Source organism: Bufo bufo, chromosome 7 (genome assembly GCF_905171765.1).
Source record: "Bufo bufo chromosome 7, aBufBuf1.1, whole genome shotgun sequence".
Lineage (NCBI taxonomy): Eukaryota > Metazoa > Chordata > Amphibia > Anura > Bufonidae > Bufo > Bufo bufo.
Genome location: NC_053395.1, coordinates 46,273,225 through 46,294,930, shown reverse-complemented (window position 1 = coordinate 46,294,930; position 21,706 = coordinate 46,273,225). Strand labels below are relative to the sequence as shown.

Sequence of the window (21,706 nt, the reverse complement as noted above, 5' to 3'; positions counted from 1 at the left end):
CGCTAAAAGATAGGACATGTTCTATCTTTTTGCGGAACGTAACCCCACGGAAGCACTCCGTAGTGCTTCCGAGGGGTCCCGTCCCGCCGTTCCGCGATTCCGGGTTTGCGGACCCATTGAAGTGAATGGGTCCGCATCCGTGATGCGGAATGCACACGGAACTGTGGCCGTGTATTGCGGCCCGCGATTTGCGGGCCGCAATACGGCCACGGATCACACACGTTCGTGTGAACTTAGCCTAAAGCTGATTGCGGCTGCTACCAACAACACGGAGTAATAAACTTATTTTTGAGGGACCCTTCTAACAAAAAGGATTGTCAAAAGAGGACAACCCATCCCCTTTAGGAGCAAGTTAGAGAGCAGTAGAGGAGTCTGCAGTTTCATCTGATGAACCATTTGTTGTGCTTATAACCCTACAATTTGATCAGGTAAAATGAATGAGGTCTAAATGTACATTTTCAGTCATGTTACCTAAAAAATGAAAAAATATTCATTTGCTCAATGTTTTTGCTTCTCAGCTCCAAGATCCTGATGAAGACCTCACAATATAAAGCCCTATTATCCTGATGCAGACCTCACAATATAGAGCTCCATGATCCTGCTGAAGACCTTACAATCTAGATCAGTGATGCCCAACCTGTGGCCCTCCAACTGTTGTAAAACTACAACTCCCACCATGCCCTGTCTTAGGCTGATAGCTGTAGGCTGTCCGGGCATGCTGGGAGTTGTAGTTTTGCAACAGCTGGAGGTCTGCAGGTTGATCATCCCTGATCTAGATGTTCATGATCCAGATGAAGACCTCGCAATATAGAGCTCCCTGATCCTGATGAAGACCCCTCACAATATAGAGTTCCTTGATCCTGATGAAGACTTTATGATACAGAGCTCCATGATTCTAAATTTAGACCAACAATATAGAGCTCTATGATCCTGATGAAGACCACACAATGCAGAGTTCCACAATCCTGATGAAGACCCACAGTATAGAGTTCCATGATCCTGATGAAGAACTCACAATATAGAGCTCCAGGATCCTGATGAAAACCCCACATTATAGAGCTCCATGATCCTGATGAAGACCTCTCAAAATATAGGATATGACAAAATTACCTTGTTATATGTGATCTTCTTCAGACAAATGTAGCAAATAGAGAGCAATACAGCTGCTGATTCCAGAGATGGATCAGATAATGTGTGCATAGGGCCAGGGTTAGCAGTTATGAGGCCTGCTTATTTAAGTAAATGCAGCAAAAAAAACCTGGTTAACCCCCTCCCAACTTTACATAAAGTAAACACAGGATCATACAGATTTACTGCTAGATCTGTGGACATTCTTACCCATCATACATCTAACAAAATATTTTTTAGCATTTTTAAAAGTTTTTTTTATCAGTGTAAACATGTATTAGGAGAGTTCAGCGACAATAAAATAATTTTAGAACCAATATAAAATATAATCCTTATTCGAGGAGTATTTTCAGCTGCCATGTTCAATGCTTTTCGGTTGAGATTCATTCCTCCATGAGGGCCCAGGCTTCCTCTGCCTTCTGATAGTACTGATTTGCAAGTCTTCCTTTCATGGCCTCAATTGCAGCCTCTGCAGCTTCTGTGTAAAGTTCACCTAGAGGAAAGAGAGAACAATATACTACATCTGGAACAGAAGAGGTGTTGGCCAAAAGTTTGAAAGCTAAGAATACTATAGGTCGGACCATAAACATGAGATTTTTCTCTGTAAAGCCAGACAATTTTGTACACATCCAGCAACAATTCAACATCTATGAAAAATGTCGGAGTGTTCCCCAAAGCTTCTGGTCAGGTGAAACAAGGAAAAGTCAGGTTGGAATTGTATCCATTGTTAAGCTGTGTCAGAGGTGGCTCCATCAAAATTGCAAAATGGATATGTTTTATTTGGGGGTTCAGTCGACAACTTTGCTGAATACCCCAGCCAGTTTAGGAGTTAAAAACGGCATCTGTCAGCAGATTTGTAGCTATGAAACTGGCTGACCTGTTACATGTGCACTTGGCAGCTGAAGACATCTGTGGTCCCATGTATATGCAAATGATCCTCTAGGAGCAAGGGGGGCATGCCATTACACTTAGAGGCTCTGCTCTCTCTGCAACTGCCACGCCCTCTCCACTTTGATTGACAGGACTAGGCAGTGAAAAAGTCATCATGTCTGGTCCTGACTTGTCCTAAAAACGAGATTTTTGTATAACTTGCCAGTAAAATCTCTTTCTCGCTCTTCCTTGGGGGGACACAGGAAACCTTGGGTATAGCTCAGCTCCTTAGGAGGCGTGACACTAAGTGAAAACTGTTAAGCCCCTCCACCAGCAGCTATACCCTCAGCCTGGAGAGAGAGACTACCAGTTGCGTGTCCAAGTAGTGAAAGAAAGGCAATGACCAACCATATAAAACCAAACAAGTCAACTACCCGACAGGGGCAACTAAACTGTAACGGTAAACTAGAATAATGGGTGGGTGCTGTGTCCCCCAAGGAAGAGCGAGAAAGAGATTTTACTGGTAAGTTATACAAAAATCTTGTTTTCTCGCCCAATTCCTTGGGGGACACAGGAAACCTTGGGACGTTCAAAAGCAGTCCAAGAAGGGGGGGGGACCACAGCTCCAAGGCAAAGCACCCGAAGGCATCAGGAACCGCCGCCTGCAAAACCCAGGCAGCCCAAGCAGCATCTGTTGAAGCCCGAGCATGCGCCCTGTAGAACATGGTAAGGCGTGCAAGGAAGACCGGTGGCCGCCTCGCACAATTGCGCGGCCGAAGCTCAATATCTCCGCCAGGAGACACCGACCGCTCTGGTGGAATGAACGGCGACACCGAAGGCGGAACCCTGCCCTTGGCGCGGTAACCTAAGCAATAACCATTCCGATGAAGCGGGCGAAAGCCACCCTGGAGGTCGTCAAACCACTGCGCGGACCTCCTAGAACCACCAGAGTCCGAGCGCCGACAAGAGCCGGTGATCTCCAAGTAAAAACTGCAAGGCCCGAACAACGTCCAATGGGTGAAGTGTCCGTTCCCGGGTGGGAAGGGGAGGACGATGGCCTCGTTGAGATGAAAGGCAGATACCAACTTCAGAAGGAAGGAAGGGACGGGATGGAGAACGGCCCTGTCCTGGGGAAGGACAGGAGGCCCGGAACAAGAAGGGCCGCCATTCAGACACCCGTCTGAGAGACCCGATAGCTACAGAAACAACAGTACTGGACAGAAGAAGTAGAGAGAAGTTCTGTAACAGCTCCAAAGGAAAATCTGGAGCGCCGAGAGCTCAGTATGCAGTTCCCAGGGCGGTACCGAGGACGGTACAGAGGAACAAATGAGCCATTCCGTGGAAGAATGTCTTGACAGGCCCAAGAGGGGCCAGGAACGCCGGATGATGATGGACAGCGCTGACACTTGACCCTTCATGGGACAGAGTCCCAGTCCCAGGTCCAGGCCGGACTGGAGAAGAACAGAACCATGGGGAAAGAAAAGCAGAGTGGGGAAAAGCTCAGCTTCCCACAGAAACACAGGTAAGAACTCAAAGTCAGATAACAGATCCTGGATGAAGCATGGCCGGGAACGAACACTAGCGTGCCAGCCGGAATCGCCTGGGCAAGCGGGGAGAAACCAAATGTGATCAGGTGCAGACCAGAAACACGGGCAGAAGAGACCGACAAAAACTGGTCCCGCCGTCCCCCGAGCAACGTCGTCCCGTACCCCCCAGTGGGGGGAGCAAGGGACAGACGGAAGGAACCGAAAGGGTCCTCCCAGCATCCGACAGATGCCAGGACAAGACAGGCTAAAGTCCACGTCGATGTTGCCATCAGAGGAAGGGATTCTATAGTCCCGGTGTGGGAGATCTAAGAATCATCTGGCCCGAAGGGTAGTTCTCCCAAGTTACCGAGAAGGTAAGTCTACAGCAGAACCATCGCCTAGAATGGAAAACGCCATCTGCACCCAGCGGGAGGACAAAACGTGGTAGACCCGGTAAATGTGCGCACAGCTAGTACAGCCAGTGTGAACGAGAGCGACGGCACGAGGCCACAAGGAACACTGGAACCATCCAAGAGAACAACCAAGGGGAGGGCAGTGAAGGAACAGGCTCTGAAGCCTGGCCGGGCAGACGCCATATCGGAGAGATATGCCCCGAGAGGAAGCCAAAACAGAGCCGGCGAGAAAAAAAACTGTCGAGACAGAGGCCGGCATAACACCCTCCACCCGAAGGGAGGAGTGGGCAACAGGGAAGTCCTAGTAGGACAGCTCAAAAGGTAGAACACCCGCTACACTGTGAGACGCCCGGCTCACCGTCTCGCAGAAGGCGAATATCCTGAAGAACCCAAAGTGGAGGTCCCCCGGACCTGGACAACCGAGCACCCAAGAGAAGTGGGTGACCTTCCTGAGAAGAGCGGCCCGAACCCGGTAGCAGAGCATAACTGAAGTGCAGAGGGCGCCAATAGAAAGGACTCATACCACACTGCGTCCGAAGAGGAGGAAATGGTATTAGGCGAGGGAACCGTAGCCCCGCCAGAGCCAACGTAGAATTTGAGGGGCGCTGCAGACAACACACTCGTCCCTGTGACTGCTTGCGCAGGAAAGCAATGACGCGGGAGGACGAATAGGTACGCATCTAGGAATCAAACACTCCCCAAGTGGAAGGACCAACAAACATGGTGGATACCGTCGCAACGGAACCGCAATCTGCAATCCAAGCCCAAAAACGAGTACCGCCTAGCTCGGTGCAGTAGAGCGCAAATAGAGCCCATCCGGGTCAGGTGGAAGCAGAATGATCTCCTCAGAGAAGAATGCAAGGCTTATGGCCAGCATAGTATCCCAAGAGAAACAAGTATGTCACAGGAGGAAGGGAGGCATATGTACGAGCAGCCCCGAAGCAGTGGGAAGGCCAACCCACCTACGGGAGGAGAAGGCATACACGGCCTAAACAACGCACAGAGCGCACAAAAACGTACGCTTACAGCAAAATAGTCACTCAGCGAAGGGGGCCAGCCACAGAGTCTCACAGTATCTACGGGAGCGCAAAGTGCAGCCTGAAAGGGAGTTATGCACAAGACTACTACGGCATGCGATGGAACGCAGGCAGTCCCCCCCCCCCCCCCCCCCCGAAAGGGGGGAAATGTACCTGGCAAACACTGCAGTCTGTAAGAATGCAAAGGCCCGCCCCAAAGGGGGGTGATGCCCAAGGCCAGTATCAACTTCAGAGAAGAAGAACATACCGTATTTTGCCCAGAAGGGGACCATGCACATAGCCGCACAGTACCCAGCAGGAACACAGGAGGTCCGCCTAGTGAAAGGGGGACATGCACGGGGTTATCCTAGCATTAAGTGATTGTGCAATAATCCACCTAACACCGAATGCCGTGAGAGTGCAACTACTCCGCAATGAAGGGGGAACATCTACGAGTCCAGTACAGCATATACAAGGACAGCCATGAGTCTCGTGAGCGTGCAAATACCCGCCCATGGAATGAGGAGGCAATGTTCATGGCCCGCAACGTATCCGGCAAGAGTGCAGTATTCTGTCACGCACCTGGCCAGCATCGCATCCAGTGAAAGTGCAAGCACACTGCCATGGATGAGGGACATGCACATGGCTAGCGTCGTACTGGCGAGAGAACAACCACAGTCAGTGGCGTTTCATGCATATGGCCGGCAGTGAATCCAGATAGAGTGCAGCATTCCACTTATGGAAGGAAGTCATGCCTATGGCCGGCAGTGAACCCAGAGAGAGAGTGCAGCATTCCGCCTATGGAAGGAGGTCATGCATATGGCCGGCAGCGAATCCAGAGAGAGTGCAGCATTCCGCCTGTGGACAGAGGTCATGCATATGGCCGGCAGCGAATCCAGAGAAAGTGCAGCATTCCGCCTATGGAAGGAGGTCATGCATATGGCCGGCAGTGAATCCAGCGAGAGTGCAGCGTTCCGCCTTTGGAAGGGGGTCATGCACATGGCCTGCACCGTAACCGGTGAGAGTGCAGTATTCTGCCTAAGAGGGAAGTCATGCACAAGGCCAGCTGACGAATTCTGCCTATAGAAAGGGCGGCCTGCACCTGGCCAGCGCCGTATCCGGGAGAGGGCAAGGGTCCGCCTAGAAGGGAAACATGCACCTGGCTTGTGCCGCGGCCGGGGAGCGCGACATGCCGCCTATGGAATGGGGGCAGGCATACGGCCAGCGCTACTAAAGTCAGGCTGCAGGATCCTGCGCAGCCAACAAAAAATTCCGTTATTTCTCTCTATTTTTTATTTTATTTATTTATTTAATACACAGCCTCACTGAGGCAGGAAGGGGGCCACCATATAGGGGTACAGCCTCTCTGAGAGGCTAGCCATCTCAGGGTCTCCTCTAGATGGGAGCCGGCCGGTATGCAATAGATTAATAGGGATCCGGCCTAGGGGCGGCGCAGCGATCCCCTGGGGGTGGGGGAACCTCCAGGCGGGAAGAATTCGCGCCTGGAGAAGTTCCCGCCCCCTCTATTAGAGTCCGGAATTTTGCGGCCTAGTAGGCCGCGAAGCCGGGGCCTAAATTTTTGCGGTGCCCGGGAGGTACCGTCAGGGACCTGGAGGGAGCGGAGTGGCGCATGCACAATACCGGCCGCGGGTGCCCACCCCGCGGGCCGGAAGAGTTAGGGGGCCCGGGAAGGAGCGCCGGAATCGCAGCTCAGCAGGCCGAAGCCTGGGACAAAATTTTGCGGCGCCCGGCCGACCGGAATGCACCTGCGGTCGGCCGGGGTATGCTGGAACACCGCACAAGTCCATGCCGGCCGCGGGTGCCCACCCCGCGAGCCGGAAGCAAGGGCCCTGCGCCTCAGCCGTCAGGAGCGGTCCCCTGGCCCTGAGCAGCGCACCGGTAAGGTGGGGGGGGCCCTGAGACCCGGTACCCGTGAGGAAGGATAGAGGCAGCTCCCTAGGCGGCGTGACAGGGACGCCAGCATAACCCCTCCATCATGTCCTGCAGCTAAGTGCGGGCCTCTGGGGCCTGTTGCAGCATTCCCCGCAGGGAGAAGGGAGGCAGAGCGGATGAACCTATTGGAATCCAGGAGGGGAGCTAATAAAAGGTTAATATGATTATAGTGGGCAACGGCTAGGATATGAGAGACAGCCCTGGAGTGTATGAGTCCAGAAAAATGGCTGTTCACCTACGGCACCCCAGGGGCCAGCCTAAGTCCAGCAGGGACCAGGCACGTAGGAGACCGGGGGGGGGGGACGGAACGTAGGGCTGGAGAAGCCACTCTCTCACCATCAGCCGTCTTCACCCTCGGTCTGTTCCAGCAGGGTCGCCCCTTCAGCTTCTGGCACCGTAGTGGCAGGACGCTGGAAGAGGGACTTGGCGTGCGGGCGACCCTTGCGCTGGCGGGATGCAGGGGAACTAGGCTGCCCTGGTCCTCCTTGCCTTCTGTGGGGGAGGCAGCAGTGCGGGTGACCGGCACTGGCGCAGCTCAACCCCGGGAGAAACAGAGAGGTCTAGTGTGTCTCAGTTGTCCCTGATGTCTGGAAGAAAAAGAAAAAAAGAAAAATCTAAATTTAAACAACAAGGAGAAAACAGCCCTGCAGAGCAGGGAGTGTCTTGCCTCCTTGGACACTAAGCAAAAACTGGCAGTCTCTCTCTCTCCAGGCTGAAGGTATAGCTGCTGGAGGAGGGGCTTAACAGTCTTCACTTAGTGTCACGCCTCCTAGGAAGCTGAGCTATACCCAAGGTCTCCTGTGTCCCCCAAGGAAATGGGCGAGAAAGTAAATTATAATGCAGAGGGCGCAGCAGTGAAGTACGTAATGTTTTAATTAAACCCATTCTGCCACATATATAAAAAAAAAAATTCTCTCATTGGACAACCCTTTTTACTCTTAAAATATCCTCAGTGTAGATTTGAAGTATTCAAATCACCAACATCCTGAGTAAAATTTAGTTCAATAAAACAATAATTTGTTTTTAATTAAAGTCTTACCAGATCGCTGTGGGTCCTTCTCCAGTTTAAATCCCCCAGTAAGCAGCATCTCAGCCTCCCTAGCTAGCAGCAGGTACTTGGGTTCATCTTGGGTACCATCATATTCCCCTCCTTCATCATAATCAGTCATGTTTAGTGCAGCATTGTACCAAAACAGAGCCTCCTGCCAGTCTTGTAACCTGCAACACGATATAAAATAAAGACTATGGTTTCTACTATAAAACCAGAGATATCGTATAAAAAATAAAATATTATATATATATCTCTCTATCTTTGTTGTGTGTTAAAATTTAACATAATTCCCAGTTAACTTCTACATGTCTATTATTCTTAATATTTACCTGTCTGTTCCAAGGTTTATGCCAGTGTCGTAAGCTCGAGCAATATGAATCATGGCGGGCCGGTCGCCTGCTTCTGCAGCCATCAATAAATAGTTAAATCCTTTAATTCTGTTTTTCTCTGTGGCCTTTTGACAAATGAGAGAAGCAATCAATAGGTAACATGCAGCATAGCATTTACTATAATTAGATTGTACATAGTATGACCAGCTCAAAAGATATGCTGCCTTATGGTCCTTTGAACCGGGCAAATGCCTTGTCTTTTTTTTTTTTTTTTTTTATATATTTTGAGGTTTTGGTTATAGTATATACAGACAATAAAAAGGAGGGTTTCAACTCCACAATTTTAAGTACAGAGTCATTAGAAGATACGCCATACATTTATTTACCTGTAAAATAAAACAATAAAAAAAACTACCGGTAACCACCTAACCTAGTGCCAGCACATGGCTCCCATAAATTCCCTGCCTTTTACGTGTGCCGATCGTCGGTACCTTTAATGTGATCGTCAGTATCGTTCAGGAGATTGCCAATATCGTTAATGTTATGGTCGGTATCATTAATGTGATCATCAATATCGTTCATGATATGGTCAATTTAGTTAACGCGATTATCAATATTGTTGGTGTGATTGTCGAAATCATTAATGTGATGAGTGATATAACTAATGTTGTCGATATCGTTAATGTGACCGTTGATACTGTTAATAAGATCATCTCTATCATTAATGTGATCATTGATATCATTAATGTGATCGTCGATACTGTTAATGTGATAGTTGATATCAATGTGATCATCAATATTGTTGACGAGACCATCTATGTCAATAATGTAATCATCGATATTGTTACTGTGATCAGCGATATCATTATTATAATAGATCAAAACCAAATAATTTTTCTTCACAGTCAGGTGACTGTCATCCAGGCATTGCGATAGTCAGTCTTGTAAAACTGGGTGGTATCTACTAAGAAACCTATAGTCACGTTAAGACTTGCAGATGACATTTTAACCAACCACTGTGCTGACTGTGCTGGAACCTAGCAGTTACAAACTTGGTTAAAGAAGCTCTCCGACAAAAATGTTTATTCTCATGATGTAATCTGTAGTGAAGGTAAGCTTCTCATCAGTGACTGTATTTGTGAGTTATAACCTCCCTTCTGATTCTTAGCTGTGTCAAGTGACCAACTCTCTGATCTCCAACTGACACAGGACAGGACGTTAGATACTTCTCTATTCATTCCTACGAGACTGACATTGAGGCTCCCATAGGAATATAGAGAGAAACTGACTTCCTTCCTGTCCACACATAAGGGGTTGAGTTATTTGGAAAGTCAGTGTGTTGGTCACATGACACAGCTGAAGATCAGAAGGGAGGTTATAACTCACAACTACAGTCACTGGTAAGAAGATTACCTTTACTACAGTTTACATCATGTATCTTTTTAACAGGTCAGAGAAAACAATATTTGTGGGAGTGCTTCTCTAACAAGCCGTGTAAATGCCAGGTCCCTGCCATAGTCATAGGCATTCACAGCATGAATCTGCTCTAAAGTCCCATTATGTACACGGTTTGTACAGTGGAAGTGTTCCCATCATGTCAGTACAAAGGCTTTGCTCAGTCGTGTGAATAAGCGGATCCTAATAATCCGTATTCCAGCTTTACCTCCACAGATACATCAGTCAGGATATGATGGGGCAGCTGAGAATATATAAGCCCAAGGCCAATAATGGCCTCCAGTTCTCCACAGTGAGCAGCATGTTCCAGGTGGTATATGGCAGATTCTTGGTCCCAGTCCTGATCTTTTTCACAAAAACGTCCTCCCTCATGATAGCGTACCATGGCCAAGTGAACCTGTCATGTAAAAAAAAGCAAAAATAATGTTACTACCGTGTTACGCAGTATTGCAAATTTGCTCAGATGGGGCTTCAAAATGGCCTTCTGGCTTCACTAGTTACCAAAAATAGTGTGTCTTGTGTCACTCTGTAGACATCGTGTTTACACTCAAAACGTCTTTAAGGCCCCATGCACAAAAGGGGGCGCAAACATCCGTATGTCCACATGTCTGTCCCGCGTAAAAAAAATAGAACATGTCCTATTCTTGTCCGTGTTGTGGACAAAAATAGGCATTTTGACAATGGGGCCTGCGGAAATTACGGGATGCACACGCCCTGTAACCGTATTTTGCAGATCAATGGTTTGCAGACCACAAAATACATATGGTCGTGTGCATAAGGCCTAAAATGAACATTTTATATTGCTGATGGCTGTGTGTAAGACACAACAGGACTTGAGACTAAGGCTACGTTCACACGACTGTAAGGGTTTTGCAGTCCGCGAATTGCGGACCCGCAAAACACAGATACTAGCCGTGTCTGCGTTCTGCATTTTGCGGACCGCACATGGCCAGCGCTATATATAGAATGCCTATTCTGGTCTGCAATTGTATATTCTATATTTTTGCGGGGCCGCGGAACGGAACTATGGATGCGGACATCTTTTGCAGCCCCATTGAAATGATTGGGTCCACATCCGTTCCGCAAAATTGTGGAATGGATGCGGACTCATTCATATGGTCGTGTGAATGGACCCTAAAGCTGAGAACCACACTACAGTCCTACGCCTTCTGAGCTGCTCAGCATTGCTGAGGGGTCTGTACAGCATTCGCCAGAACAGATTTCTTTTAAGGCTCTGATCACGTTAATGACGTCCTGTCACCTCTCCAGACATGTCTGTTTTAGTAACTACTTGCATTCCTCCATTTAATGAAAATTCTGGAGCTTCTATACTCTATGATGTGCCATTCCTTTATTATTCCTGCTAGAAGTTATGAATTGCTAGCAGTTTGCAGTGAAGGTCCAGATGGATGCTAACGATAACACCCATCTGGACCTTCATTGCAAACTGCTAGTAATTTATTCAAAAACTTCTGGCAGGAATAATAGAGAAATGGCACAACAGAATCATAAGAATAGAAGCTCCAGAATTGGTATTACATGGGGAATGGAAGCAGTTACTAAAACAGACATGTCAGGAGTGGTGACAGGTCCTCATTAGGGGCCTGCAATGGCTGCTGCACATGTATGCCCATGTAATGCGCCAGGTCCACCAGAGAAGGAGCTGCTTTTACAGAGGTCCAAAGATATTGATGACCTATCCTCAGGACTGGTCATCAATATCAGATCGGCAGAGGTTTGACACCCCCTCCAATCAGCTGTTTAAAGGGGTAGTGGTGCTTCAAAATCACCTGCGTGTCGTCTCGCTTGTACAGACAGCGCAGTGCAATTACAGCGTGAATGGAACAAGCAGTCGACGCGCAGGTAATTTTTGGGCGTCGCTACTCTTTCAAACAGAGCTGATCGGCTGAGGTGTCGCAAGTTGGAGCCCTGCCGATCTGATAGCAATGACCTGTACTGAGGATAGGACCTGTCACCGAAGACTGATAGGAGAGTCTTTGGAAATTAATTTTCAGCTAAGCAACGTCAGTGTATAATGGATGATACGCGGAGGGTAAAAAACGGACACGTGGACCAACCACAGATCCTTCACGGACATCTTCACGGATGAAATGTACGCTTTTTTTCACAGACGCGACACTGACACGGAAAGGTCAACGAGGTCTAAAAGTGCCAATAGACTATTTCTAAAGCTCCACACGTTTGTTTACATGGCACAACAAGTGTAAAGTGTCAGCCATCACCTTCCCCAGGATGGATTTCCCAATTTTCTTTTCTAGCTCCAGGTCGTTAAGTCTTTGCACTTCTGATGCAACACAAGAAGAGCGGTGAATATGCACACGGGATGCATGGAACTGGTTCCACTTCTCCACGGACACCTAAACCACCAAAAAGAAAGAGTTTAGTTTTAGAAGCAAAAGGAATAGAATGTCACGCACACGTAAATCAATGGCGGTATCAAAACCGACTTATGAACTGGTCGATGTTCTCGGGGATTTTTACATAGAAAATAGATTTTAAAAAAACGACAAGTACCTTGCCTGAAAAATACAAGGACTAGGACTGAAATGTATTAATTACTTCCGGATCAGCAAGTAGTTATTCACTTTTAAACTTTATATGTGCCTGTCCAATTAATTTAAAGGAATGTTCCAGTTTTTTTTAATGTTGATGACCTATCCTAAGGATTGGTCATCAGTTTCAGATTGGTGAAGGTCCGACTCTCAGCAACCCTGTTAATCAGCTGTTTGAAGGAACTGCAGGGTAATTACATTCACTTAAGCCTCATGCACACGTCCGTGGAACACGGACCGCGAGATACCGGCCTGGATTCCTGCTGAGTGCAGGAGCGCACGGCGTCATTGGTTGCTATGACGCCGTGCGCTTCGTGCCGCCGCCGCTGTACAGTAATACACTCGTTTAGATCATCTTTAAATGGACTAAAGCCTCTTTCCCACGAGCGAGATTTCCGTCCAGGTGCGATGCGTGAAGCAAATGCATAACATCCGGACTGAATCCTGACCCACTCATTTCAATGGGTCTGTTTTTAATGCATCATTTCTGCGTTCAGGAAAAATGTTCTATATTGTGCGATTTTCACGCAGCTCTGGCTCCATAGAAATGAATGGGCCTTGCATAAAAAAAAAACTGATTACATCCGGACACAATGCGTTTTTTCACTGATCATTCCTAGGAGATGTAGAGTGTTATTCTTCAGGTTTTTTTCACGCGTGTTAAAAAAAAACGCATCAAAAACTGATGGCACTCACGCAGAACAAGTTGAAACACTGAACACAATTGCAGACAAAACTGACTGAACTGCAAAACCATCAGTTTTTTTCCTGAACAGATCCTGACACCATCCATATCGCTTGTGTGAAAGAGGCCTACCAGCTGTAATAACACAGCACTGTCACTACAATGTAGATGGTGAACGCAGCTCTCGCACGAGCACTGCAGCCCCCTCAAACAGCTGATCGGCGGGGGTGCCGAGAGTCAGACCTCCTCCAATCTGAAACTGATAAACTATCCTGATGAAACCGGAATACCACTTTAAATAATGTATGATCTAGTAGACAGTAATACCTCCTAACAGCCTGCAGGTGTCAGTGTAGTATTTGCATTCAGTTCAATTTTTTTGCCGTAATAACTGACTAAAATGATCCACCAAACTCAGAAATCAGTTTGGAATACACTGGGAATTGCTAGTAACCTCTCACTCAGTTCCCTGCCAGATCTATAAATCAGAGTTAAAGTGGATGTCTCCCTTCAGCAAATGGCATTTATCATGTAAAAAAAAGTTAATACAAGGCACTTACTAATGTATTGTGATTGTCCATATTGCCTCCTTTGCTGGCTAGATAAATTTTTCCATCACATCATACACTGCTAGTTTCCAGGGGTTACGACCACCCTGCAATCCAGCAACGCTAGACGTGCTTGCACACTAGAGAAAAAAGCACGCACAGGCATGCATATGCAGCAGTTCCCGTCCCGGACACCTTATATCTGGCCTATAGCGATGGCCGTAACCCCTGAAAATATATGAGATGGAAAACCGCTACTCTGCTATGGTGGCCGTGACACGTTGTACGAACAGTGATCTCCATGTAGCCGTATCCTTATGTACACACAATGTCATAATTCTGAGCAGGAAGTGTTGTCATAGGGACAGGGCAGTTAAAAAAAAAAAAAAAAAAAAAAAATAAAGCTTTCATATATTCCTTATACTAACTCCCTCGTAACCACCGCGTTTAGCGATCAATAATTAAGGACGTGTAATTTCATTAAAAAAAAAAAAAACATTTCAAAAGACACAAAAGTAACCGTCGTGCTTTGTAAAGCTTTGCTTGCCTTTACAAAGATGAAAGCCCATATTACTCATGCACAGCCGTACATAGCACAGTCATCAGAAGAGACATTAGACAATATTTTCAGCAACTCCAATACTTACCATGTACAAATTAAAGGGGTTTTCCCGGGTGTACGATATGATGACCAAGAATATATATCCAATTAGTGGGGGTCCGACTCTTGGCACCCTCACCAACCAGCAGTTTGAAACGGACAGCTTACAATGTCTGCGACCTCCACACCGCCATACACCGTATAGTGGTTGTGTTTGGTATTGCAGCCTAGCCATGCGACTGAAGAATGTGACATCACATAGCCTAGGAAGAGGCAGCAGCACTCACTGCAGTACAGCGGCCTCATCAAACAGCTAATCGGCAGTTGTCAGACGCCCAACAATCAGATATTGAGGGTCTGTCATCTGGAAAACCCCTTCAAAGGGGTTGGTTTTTCAAGTTAAATTAAAAAAAGTCAGACAGCAGCTGTAAATGGGATAAAATAAAGTGATACTCACCTCTTTTGTCCCTTGCTGCTTCCAGGTTCCAGCGCTGAGTTCTGGTCCTGGCTTCCTGGCTGCAGCGGTGACATCCCGTACACTGATGAGGCCAGTGATTGGCTGGGCGGTAACCTGTGATGTCACCACTGCAGCCAAGAAGAGGACATCAGCACTGCAGGAAGCGCTGTTGTTTCAGGTCCTTTACAGCTGCTGGACTTTTTATTTAACTCACCCTCCCCCTTTAATGTTTAAAGTACAACTCTGTATGATACTGTGGGATCATGTCCTACATAACACGCCATTAGGCATGCCACATCTCACACAGACAGGGTAACTGGACTTGACATCATGAAATCTACACCTGATATTAATAAAACAAACACAAGAAGCACAGTATTTTGACGATTATCTTCAACATGATGGAGCTGCGTGAATCACAAAGATGGCCATACAATTAAAAGGTGTTGTCTGGGTTTAGAGCTAAACCCGGATATACCTACATTTTCACCCAGGCAGGCCCAGCATTTGATGCTCCGATGATCTCCCTTGCCCCGCGCTGTATAGCGCAGGGCAAGGGCTTCTTTGTTTGTATTTTCACACTGCTGGGCGGAGGCCTCCATCCAGCAGTGTATTCGGTGACGTCACTGGCTCTGATGGGGCGGGCTTTAGCGCTGCCCTAGCCGTTGTACAGGCTAGGGCAGCGCTAAAGACCGCCCATTAGTGCCAGTGACGTCACCGGGCTCACTGCTAGGTGGAAGTCTCCGCCTAGCAATCTCTATGGAGAGCCCGGTACGTCCAACGACTTGTTTTTTTAAATATATAGATTACATAAATAGTAGCTGTAAAATGAACCATATCTGCTAAAATGCAAAACAGGAAATATTCTAGCATTTCTAAAGGGTCAATTTTATATTCCGAATGCAGATGATCTAGAATGCTTCCCACTTTCATGTTGAAGAACCATCTAAACATGTGCAATGTGTTATATCGGCAATAAGCTGTAATATAAGCATTCATTGGAATCTCTGGCAGCACGTCATGCAGAATCACCAGTTTACTCCGCGGGCTGTTTTTAAGGTTCGCATTGGCTTTAATTATATGACATTTGCTCTAGTTGGAAAAAAAATTAGAAAAGGAATAGATGATGTGATGGGTTAAGGAACAAAAATCGACAATCACATAGGAATACAGCAGTACTAGGTATATAATGAAAATGAAGCCGGGTGATTGGAAAAGACAAGCAGAGGAATATCCCCGGCGCACAATATAGCAGCAACTATAGCCAGCTAGCTGCCCATGTAATACACTGGGTCTGCCAGAGGGGGAGCTGTTCTTACAGTGTAGCTTAAAGGGGTTGTACAGTGCAAAAATACTGACGACGGCAGTGGCCCAACTCCTGGTACCTCCATCAATCAGCTGTTAGATGGGGTAATGGCATTCGAGTGCTGCTTCCGCTTCAAACTTACATGTACGCCGTCTCATTTCCAGTGACTGTGCAATGTAATTACAATACATTCACTTGAATGGGACGATCAGTTATAACTACAGTGTGGCGCCCCTGCAAGCGAGACAACGCGCAGGTAATGTTGAAGTGAAAGCAGCGATCGCATGAGCACCGCTACCGCTTCAAACAGCTGATTAGCGTAGGGTACTGGGAGTCGACCCCCTGCCGATCTAATATTGGTGACTAGCCCTGAGGACAGGTCGTCAGTATCTTTGCACTGCACAACCGCTTTAAGCTACTCTGTAAGAACAGCAATTAAATATTTCCTGCTAAATGGACAAATCTGATGAATATTGTTTTTCACGTTAAAGGTAAGTTCCATTGAGGCTCATAGGTTTGCAGTGGGTATTGTAAAATGTGTAGCTGTCCCCAAAATCTGTGACTGGGAATCGTTAACATTAAGATCATGGTCTGCACTAAGCGGGCCCGGCAAATTCACTGGAAATAGGCGTAAATGATGAATGAAACATACTCAGGGCCTCAGGGACTGGAGTTGTTTTTAAACTGGGTGCATGGACTGCCGGATGATGCACCTTATTTATGACAAGGCATGTGCCTCCTCATAAATTATGGGCATCCGCCGGGAACAGAGGCTATTGAAGGCCAGCGTAAAATGCTGGTGTTTGAAAAATGACCCCCTAAGTATATAGACAACAGAGGCTTAGGAAGAGGACTCGCACACACAGAGTTGTGCTCTGACTTCATAAAGCAGTACTGCTGTTTTCTCAGTGAAATAAGAGTTAGATGGCAAATGAAAGGATGAGAAAATCAAATATCGTTACTGTTGTCAGCACATACCTTCCCAAAGCTGTCATCAGACTCGGACTCAAACCGCCTCCGGTTATAATTGCCATGAGCCTGCAAAGGGAAAAGGTGCATGCATAGCAGAAGTCAGAAAAATGTGGGGAATGGATCCAGAGCATGCTCGCTCAGCTATTTCCATAGATTTTGGATTTTTCCATTAGCTATGCCGTAAAGGCCAAGGATGACAAAACCTCAATAAATTGGGGCAAAAATATAGAACTAAGTACCAGGAGGTACAATATCCACCAATATATAAGAGCATCTGTCAGCAGATTTGTACCTACATGTACACTTGGCAGCTGAAGGCATCTGTGTTGCTCCCATGTTCCTATGTGCCCGCATTGCTGAGAAACATGAAGTCCTAATATATGCAAATGAGCCTCTAGGAGCAACAGCATTGCCGTTACACCGAGAGGCTCTGCTCTCTCTGCAACTGCCGCACCCTCTGCACTTTGCTTGACAGGACCAGGCATTATCACATTTACACTCCCTGGCCCTGTCAGTCAAAGTGCAAAGGACGCTGCAGTTGCAGAAAAAAAACAGGGCCTCTAGGTGTAACGGCAACGCCCCCTTTGCTCCTAGAGGTCCATTTGCATATAATAAAACATCATTGTTCTCAGCAATGCGGGCACATATGAACATGGGACCAACACAGATGTCTTCAGCTTCCAAGCGCACATGTAACAGGTCAGCCAGTGTCATCATATGTACAAAACTACTGACAGATGCCCTTTAAGTGTACCATCATCAGCAAGGACAATTATCTTAAAGAGGACCTGTAACCTCTCCTGGCCTGTCTGAAAGTACTTGCCCCCCCCCCCCCCCCTCCTTATAACAACAGCTCTGAAGGGCATATTTTCTTACGACTCTGATCTAGAAAATGTTTGTTATTTTTGCTAGAAGGAATATCCCTTTATTCCTGCTAGAATCTATGAATAAATTACTATGAATTTTGCATTGAAGGTCCAGATGGGTGCTACCAGTTTGGGCAGGGGGGGGGGGGGTGACACACCGCCAAATGGTAACACCCATCTGGATTTTCAGTGCAAACTGCTAGCAACTCATTCATAACTTCTAGCAGGAATAACAAAGGACTGGCATAACATTAAGTCATAAGAAAAGATCATCCAGAATTGTTATTACATGGGGGATGCAAGTAGTTACTAAAACAGACATGTCAGCAGAGGAGACAGGTCCTCTTTAAGGGGCATGTGACTGTGTCACATCTGATGTCTGTGCTCTGCTTTAGAAAGCGGACTATCCTAGGAATACCATACGTGGACTGATATGGCGGTCTTGGTAAGAATCACGGCAATTTTATTTAAAGCATATGGGTCTGTAGGTGGGCTGGGATTCTGGGTGAGATATTAGACTTACCCTGTGCTCCATTTCATCAGATTCACTTCTCTTCTCACTGGGACAACCACTGTCGCCACCGTTTTCAGAGTCCTATAAAAGTCAAGAGGATAAGGCTAATGCTGCACGTGCAGAAAGTGAGAATAAAGTAGGGGGGTAGTGAAAAACTTACTCTGTGGTTATCTAGGTTGTTATTGTGTTCATTATTCAAGTTATCAACCTCATTGAAAATCGGCCATCCTGTGCAAAACAAAACATACATAATACTAAAAAACCATACATACTATGAGCTTGTATTCAATCACAGTGGGGCACACATATTAAAGTGTAAAAATGTCGCAAATTATAGTGCATGTCATAACTGCGCAATAATTTTAGACTTTTCACTTGTCTCGATACTTTTCAAGTGTGAGTAAAGGGGTGAGGCTTTGTGGTGGGGCCTCCCACAGCCTGCCGGATTTATATCATTCACACCAGCAACTGGAGAAAAATCTACCACAGCTCATAGCTGGCAGAGACTTGAAAGTAGGACTGCAACGAATACTCGTCGAGTAATTCGACACCAAAAAATCCTCTATGCAAATTTTTTATATCGAGGATTCGTTTGTGTCACGTGACCACGGAGCGGGAGTGAAGCACTTGCTATTACGCCCGCTCCGTGGTCTCCCGCTGCGCTCGGAATACTCACCTTTCCAGAAGGGGGCCTCCGGACACTCCACAGCACGTCCACGGTCCTGCGCTGCACTGACCTCCTGATGTACGCACGCTGTGACTTGACGCGCTGTGCGACGTCAGGCGCAGAGCAGCGCGGAACGATGGAGTGACGGTGGCGCCCCTGCTGGAAAGGTAAATTGGTGCGACTAAGGCCGGGCGCCTGGACTACACAGCGTCATAGCAACCAATGAGGCAGGGGGGTGGGGGAAGAGCTGCTGGCACTGGGGTGGGGGAAGAGCTGATGGCACTGGGGTGGGGGAAGAGCTGCTGGCACTGGGGTGGGGGAAGAGCTGATGGCACTGGGGTGGGGGGGGGAGAGCTGATGGCACTTTGGTGGGGGGGGGGAGCTGATGGCACTTTGGTGGGGGGGGGGGAGCTGATGGCACTGGGGTGGGGGGGGGGGGGAGCTGATGGCACTGGGGTGGGGGGGGGGGGGAGAGCTGATGGCACTGGGGTGGGGGGGGGAGAGCTGATGGCACTGGGGGGGGGGGGGGAAGAGCTGTAGGCACTGGGGTGGGGGGGGGGGGGAAGAGCTGAAGGCACTGGGGTGGGGGGGGGGAAGAGCTGAAGGCACTGGGGTGGGGGAAGAGCTGAAGGCACTGGGGTGGGGGGGGGAGAGCTGAAGGCACTGGGGTGGGGGGGGGAGAGCTGATGGCACTGGGGTGGGGGGGGGAAGAGCTGAAGGCACTGGGGGGGGGGAAGAGCTGTAGGCACTGGGGTGGGGGGGGGGGGGAAGAGCTGAAGGCACTGGGGTGGGGGAAGAGCTGAAGGCACTGGGGTGGGGGGGGGGGAAGAGCTGAAGGCACTGGGGGGGGGGGGGGGGGAAGAGCTGAAGGCACTGGGGGGGGGGAAGAGCTGAAGGCACTGGGGTGGGGGAAGAGCTGAAGGCACTGGGGTGGGGGAAGAGCTGAAGGCACAGGGGTGGGGGGGGGAGAGCTGAAGGCACTGGGGTGGGGGAGAGCTGAAGGCACTGGGGGGGGGGGGGTGGGGGAGAGCTGAAGGCACTGGGGTGGGGGGGTGGGGGAGAGCTGAAGGCACTGGGGTGGGGGGGTGGGGGAGAGCTGAAGGCACCGGGGGGAACTGATGCACTTGGGCTGATCGCACAGGGAGGAACGAAGGGTGTTGGAGACTGATGGTAGGGGGTCTGATGAGTTTTTATAAAGGGAAACAGTCTATTAATTCATTTTTTCTTATTAGATTACTCGATTAATCGTAAAAAATAATCGATAGACTACTCGATTTCTAAAGTAATCGTTTACTGCAGCCCTACTTGAAAGTCTGTCGCACGGACTGTCTACAAATGTATCGAATTTATTAAGAAGCCTGTGCCTCTTTATAGATTTGGCACATTCTGTGCTGACGGAATTTATACTAAGAACTTCGTTTGTAATGCCAGTCTTCATATATTTCCATCTGTGCGTCACCGTGTGCTGTCCGCATTCATAGTTCTGTTCCGTGGCCCCGCAAAAAAGATAGAAATGCCTAATAGGACATGCTCTCTCTCAGGGTCGGCCATGTGCGGTCCACAAATTGCGGGCCAGTATCTGTGTTAGGTGGATCCGCAATTTACCGACCGCAAAACACTACAGTAGTGTGAATGCGCCCTAAAAGGTAAGGTGACCATACGTCTTAGATGGCTGACGGAATGCTTATTTGGCATGCATCTATTCCTACCAACCCCTCCCCCCCATACACATGCATGCTTGGCCATGTCTACTCAATAGGCAAAGGGGAATTATATTAGATTTACTGGCAGTGGTTCACCCGCTGTGAGAGCAAAGGATTGTGCGTGCTGAAATCCAACATGTTCAAACCTTTTCCCTGCCATCTGCCATCAGGGGAGCGTCAAGACACCCCCATACACATTAGATGGTCACACGGTCCCATAGAAATCCTCAGGTATGGGCAACATTTATGTCATGTATATATCCAGCTTTACTATTAGGATTTTTTCATAATCTGGGGGTCAGGTGGGTACACGGCTGTACCGAGCTACAATAGATATTAGGACTGTTTTGTAGCAGCCTGTAATCTGTAGTCCATTGAAAAGCTGAGGCCCCCTATGGACATCCTTCCCCCCACGTCATTGGACACTGACGGCATACCGCAGCGCTATGCCACGAAGTCCTATTGGCATTCTCCTTCAAGTGTTTGATACTATATTGTGTGCAGGGACATTCACACCATGACACGACGTACCGTGACCCTGAGGGGTAGCTGGGGAGGGCGAGCTTGGCAGCGAGTCGAATGTCATGTCGCTCATGTTCTCATCTCCAGAATTCTCAGAAAGCCGAAAAAGCAGAGGCGGGCGGCTTCCAGACATGGTTCTCACCCGAGAGCTGCCGCACTTCTCTTCTATGCCACGTACAACCGTCTGCGCAGATTGCTAAAACATTGCAGGGACAGGACATTTTTAGATTGCAGGTCATGCACTGGATAATATGCACCACCGTAACATTACTCTGCTGAGAGTGAATGACCTGTGGGTCAAAGAGAAAAATATCATCTAAATCAATGAGCTATAATGGCGGGAGTGAGGGTATAGTCACATGGCAGATTTTGCAGCAGCAAAATCCGCTGCATATTCCGCGTCAGAAACTGCGTGGCCCCAGTCACTGAATGGAGCTAGGCTGCAAATGGTCATTCGCCGCGGCTTCCATCAGGACATGTCCTTTCTTGGGGCGGTGTCCAGACGGACATCACTGGAAGTCCTTTTACTGCATGTTCTTTAAACCGATGGC

The 21,706-nt window shown here is 48.1% G+C and overlaps 1 protein-coding gene across 2 annotated transcripts in view; it reads right to left on the bottom strand.

The window, feature by feature from the left end:
- Positions 1-245: 245 nt before the first annotated feature.
- The window catches only part of EEF2K (eukaryotic elongation factor 2 kinase), an 89,198-nt gene continuing 67,737 nt past the window's right edge, over positions 246-21,706 (bottom strand). Inside the window, exons 10-19 of one of the 2 annotated variants that reach the window (XM_040439369.1) lie at positions 21,165-21,351; positions 18,424-18,491; positions 18,273-18,344; positions 16,890-16,949; positions 15,638-15,697; positions 11,985-12,119; positions 9,950-10,138; positions 8,287-8,411; positions 7,946-8,124; positions 246-1,621 (exon numbers count right to left, since the gene is read on the bottom strand). In XM_040439369.1, coding sequence (XP_040295303.1) covers positions 1,512-1,621; positions 7,946-8,124; positions 8,287-8,411; positions 9,950-10,138; positions 11,985-12,119; positions 15,638-15,697; positions 16,890-16,949; positions 18,273-18,344; positions 18,424-18,491; positions 21,165-21,351 — 1,185 coding nt within the window. In that variant the 3' untranslated portion in view covers positions 246-1,511. The remainder of the gene's footprint in view (positions 1,622-7,945; positions 8,125-8,286; positions 8,412-9,949; positions 10,139-11,984; positions 12,120-15,637; positions 15,698-16,889; positions 16,950-18,272; positions 18,345-18,423; positions 18,492-21,164; positions 21,352-21,706) is intronic. The other variant, XM_040439370.1, reaches the window with a different exon arrangement.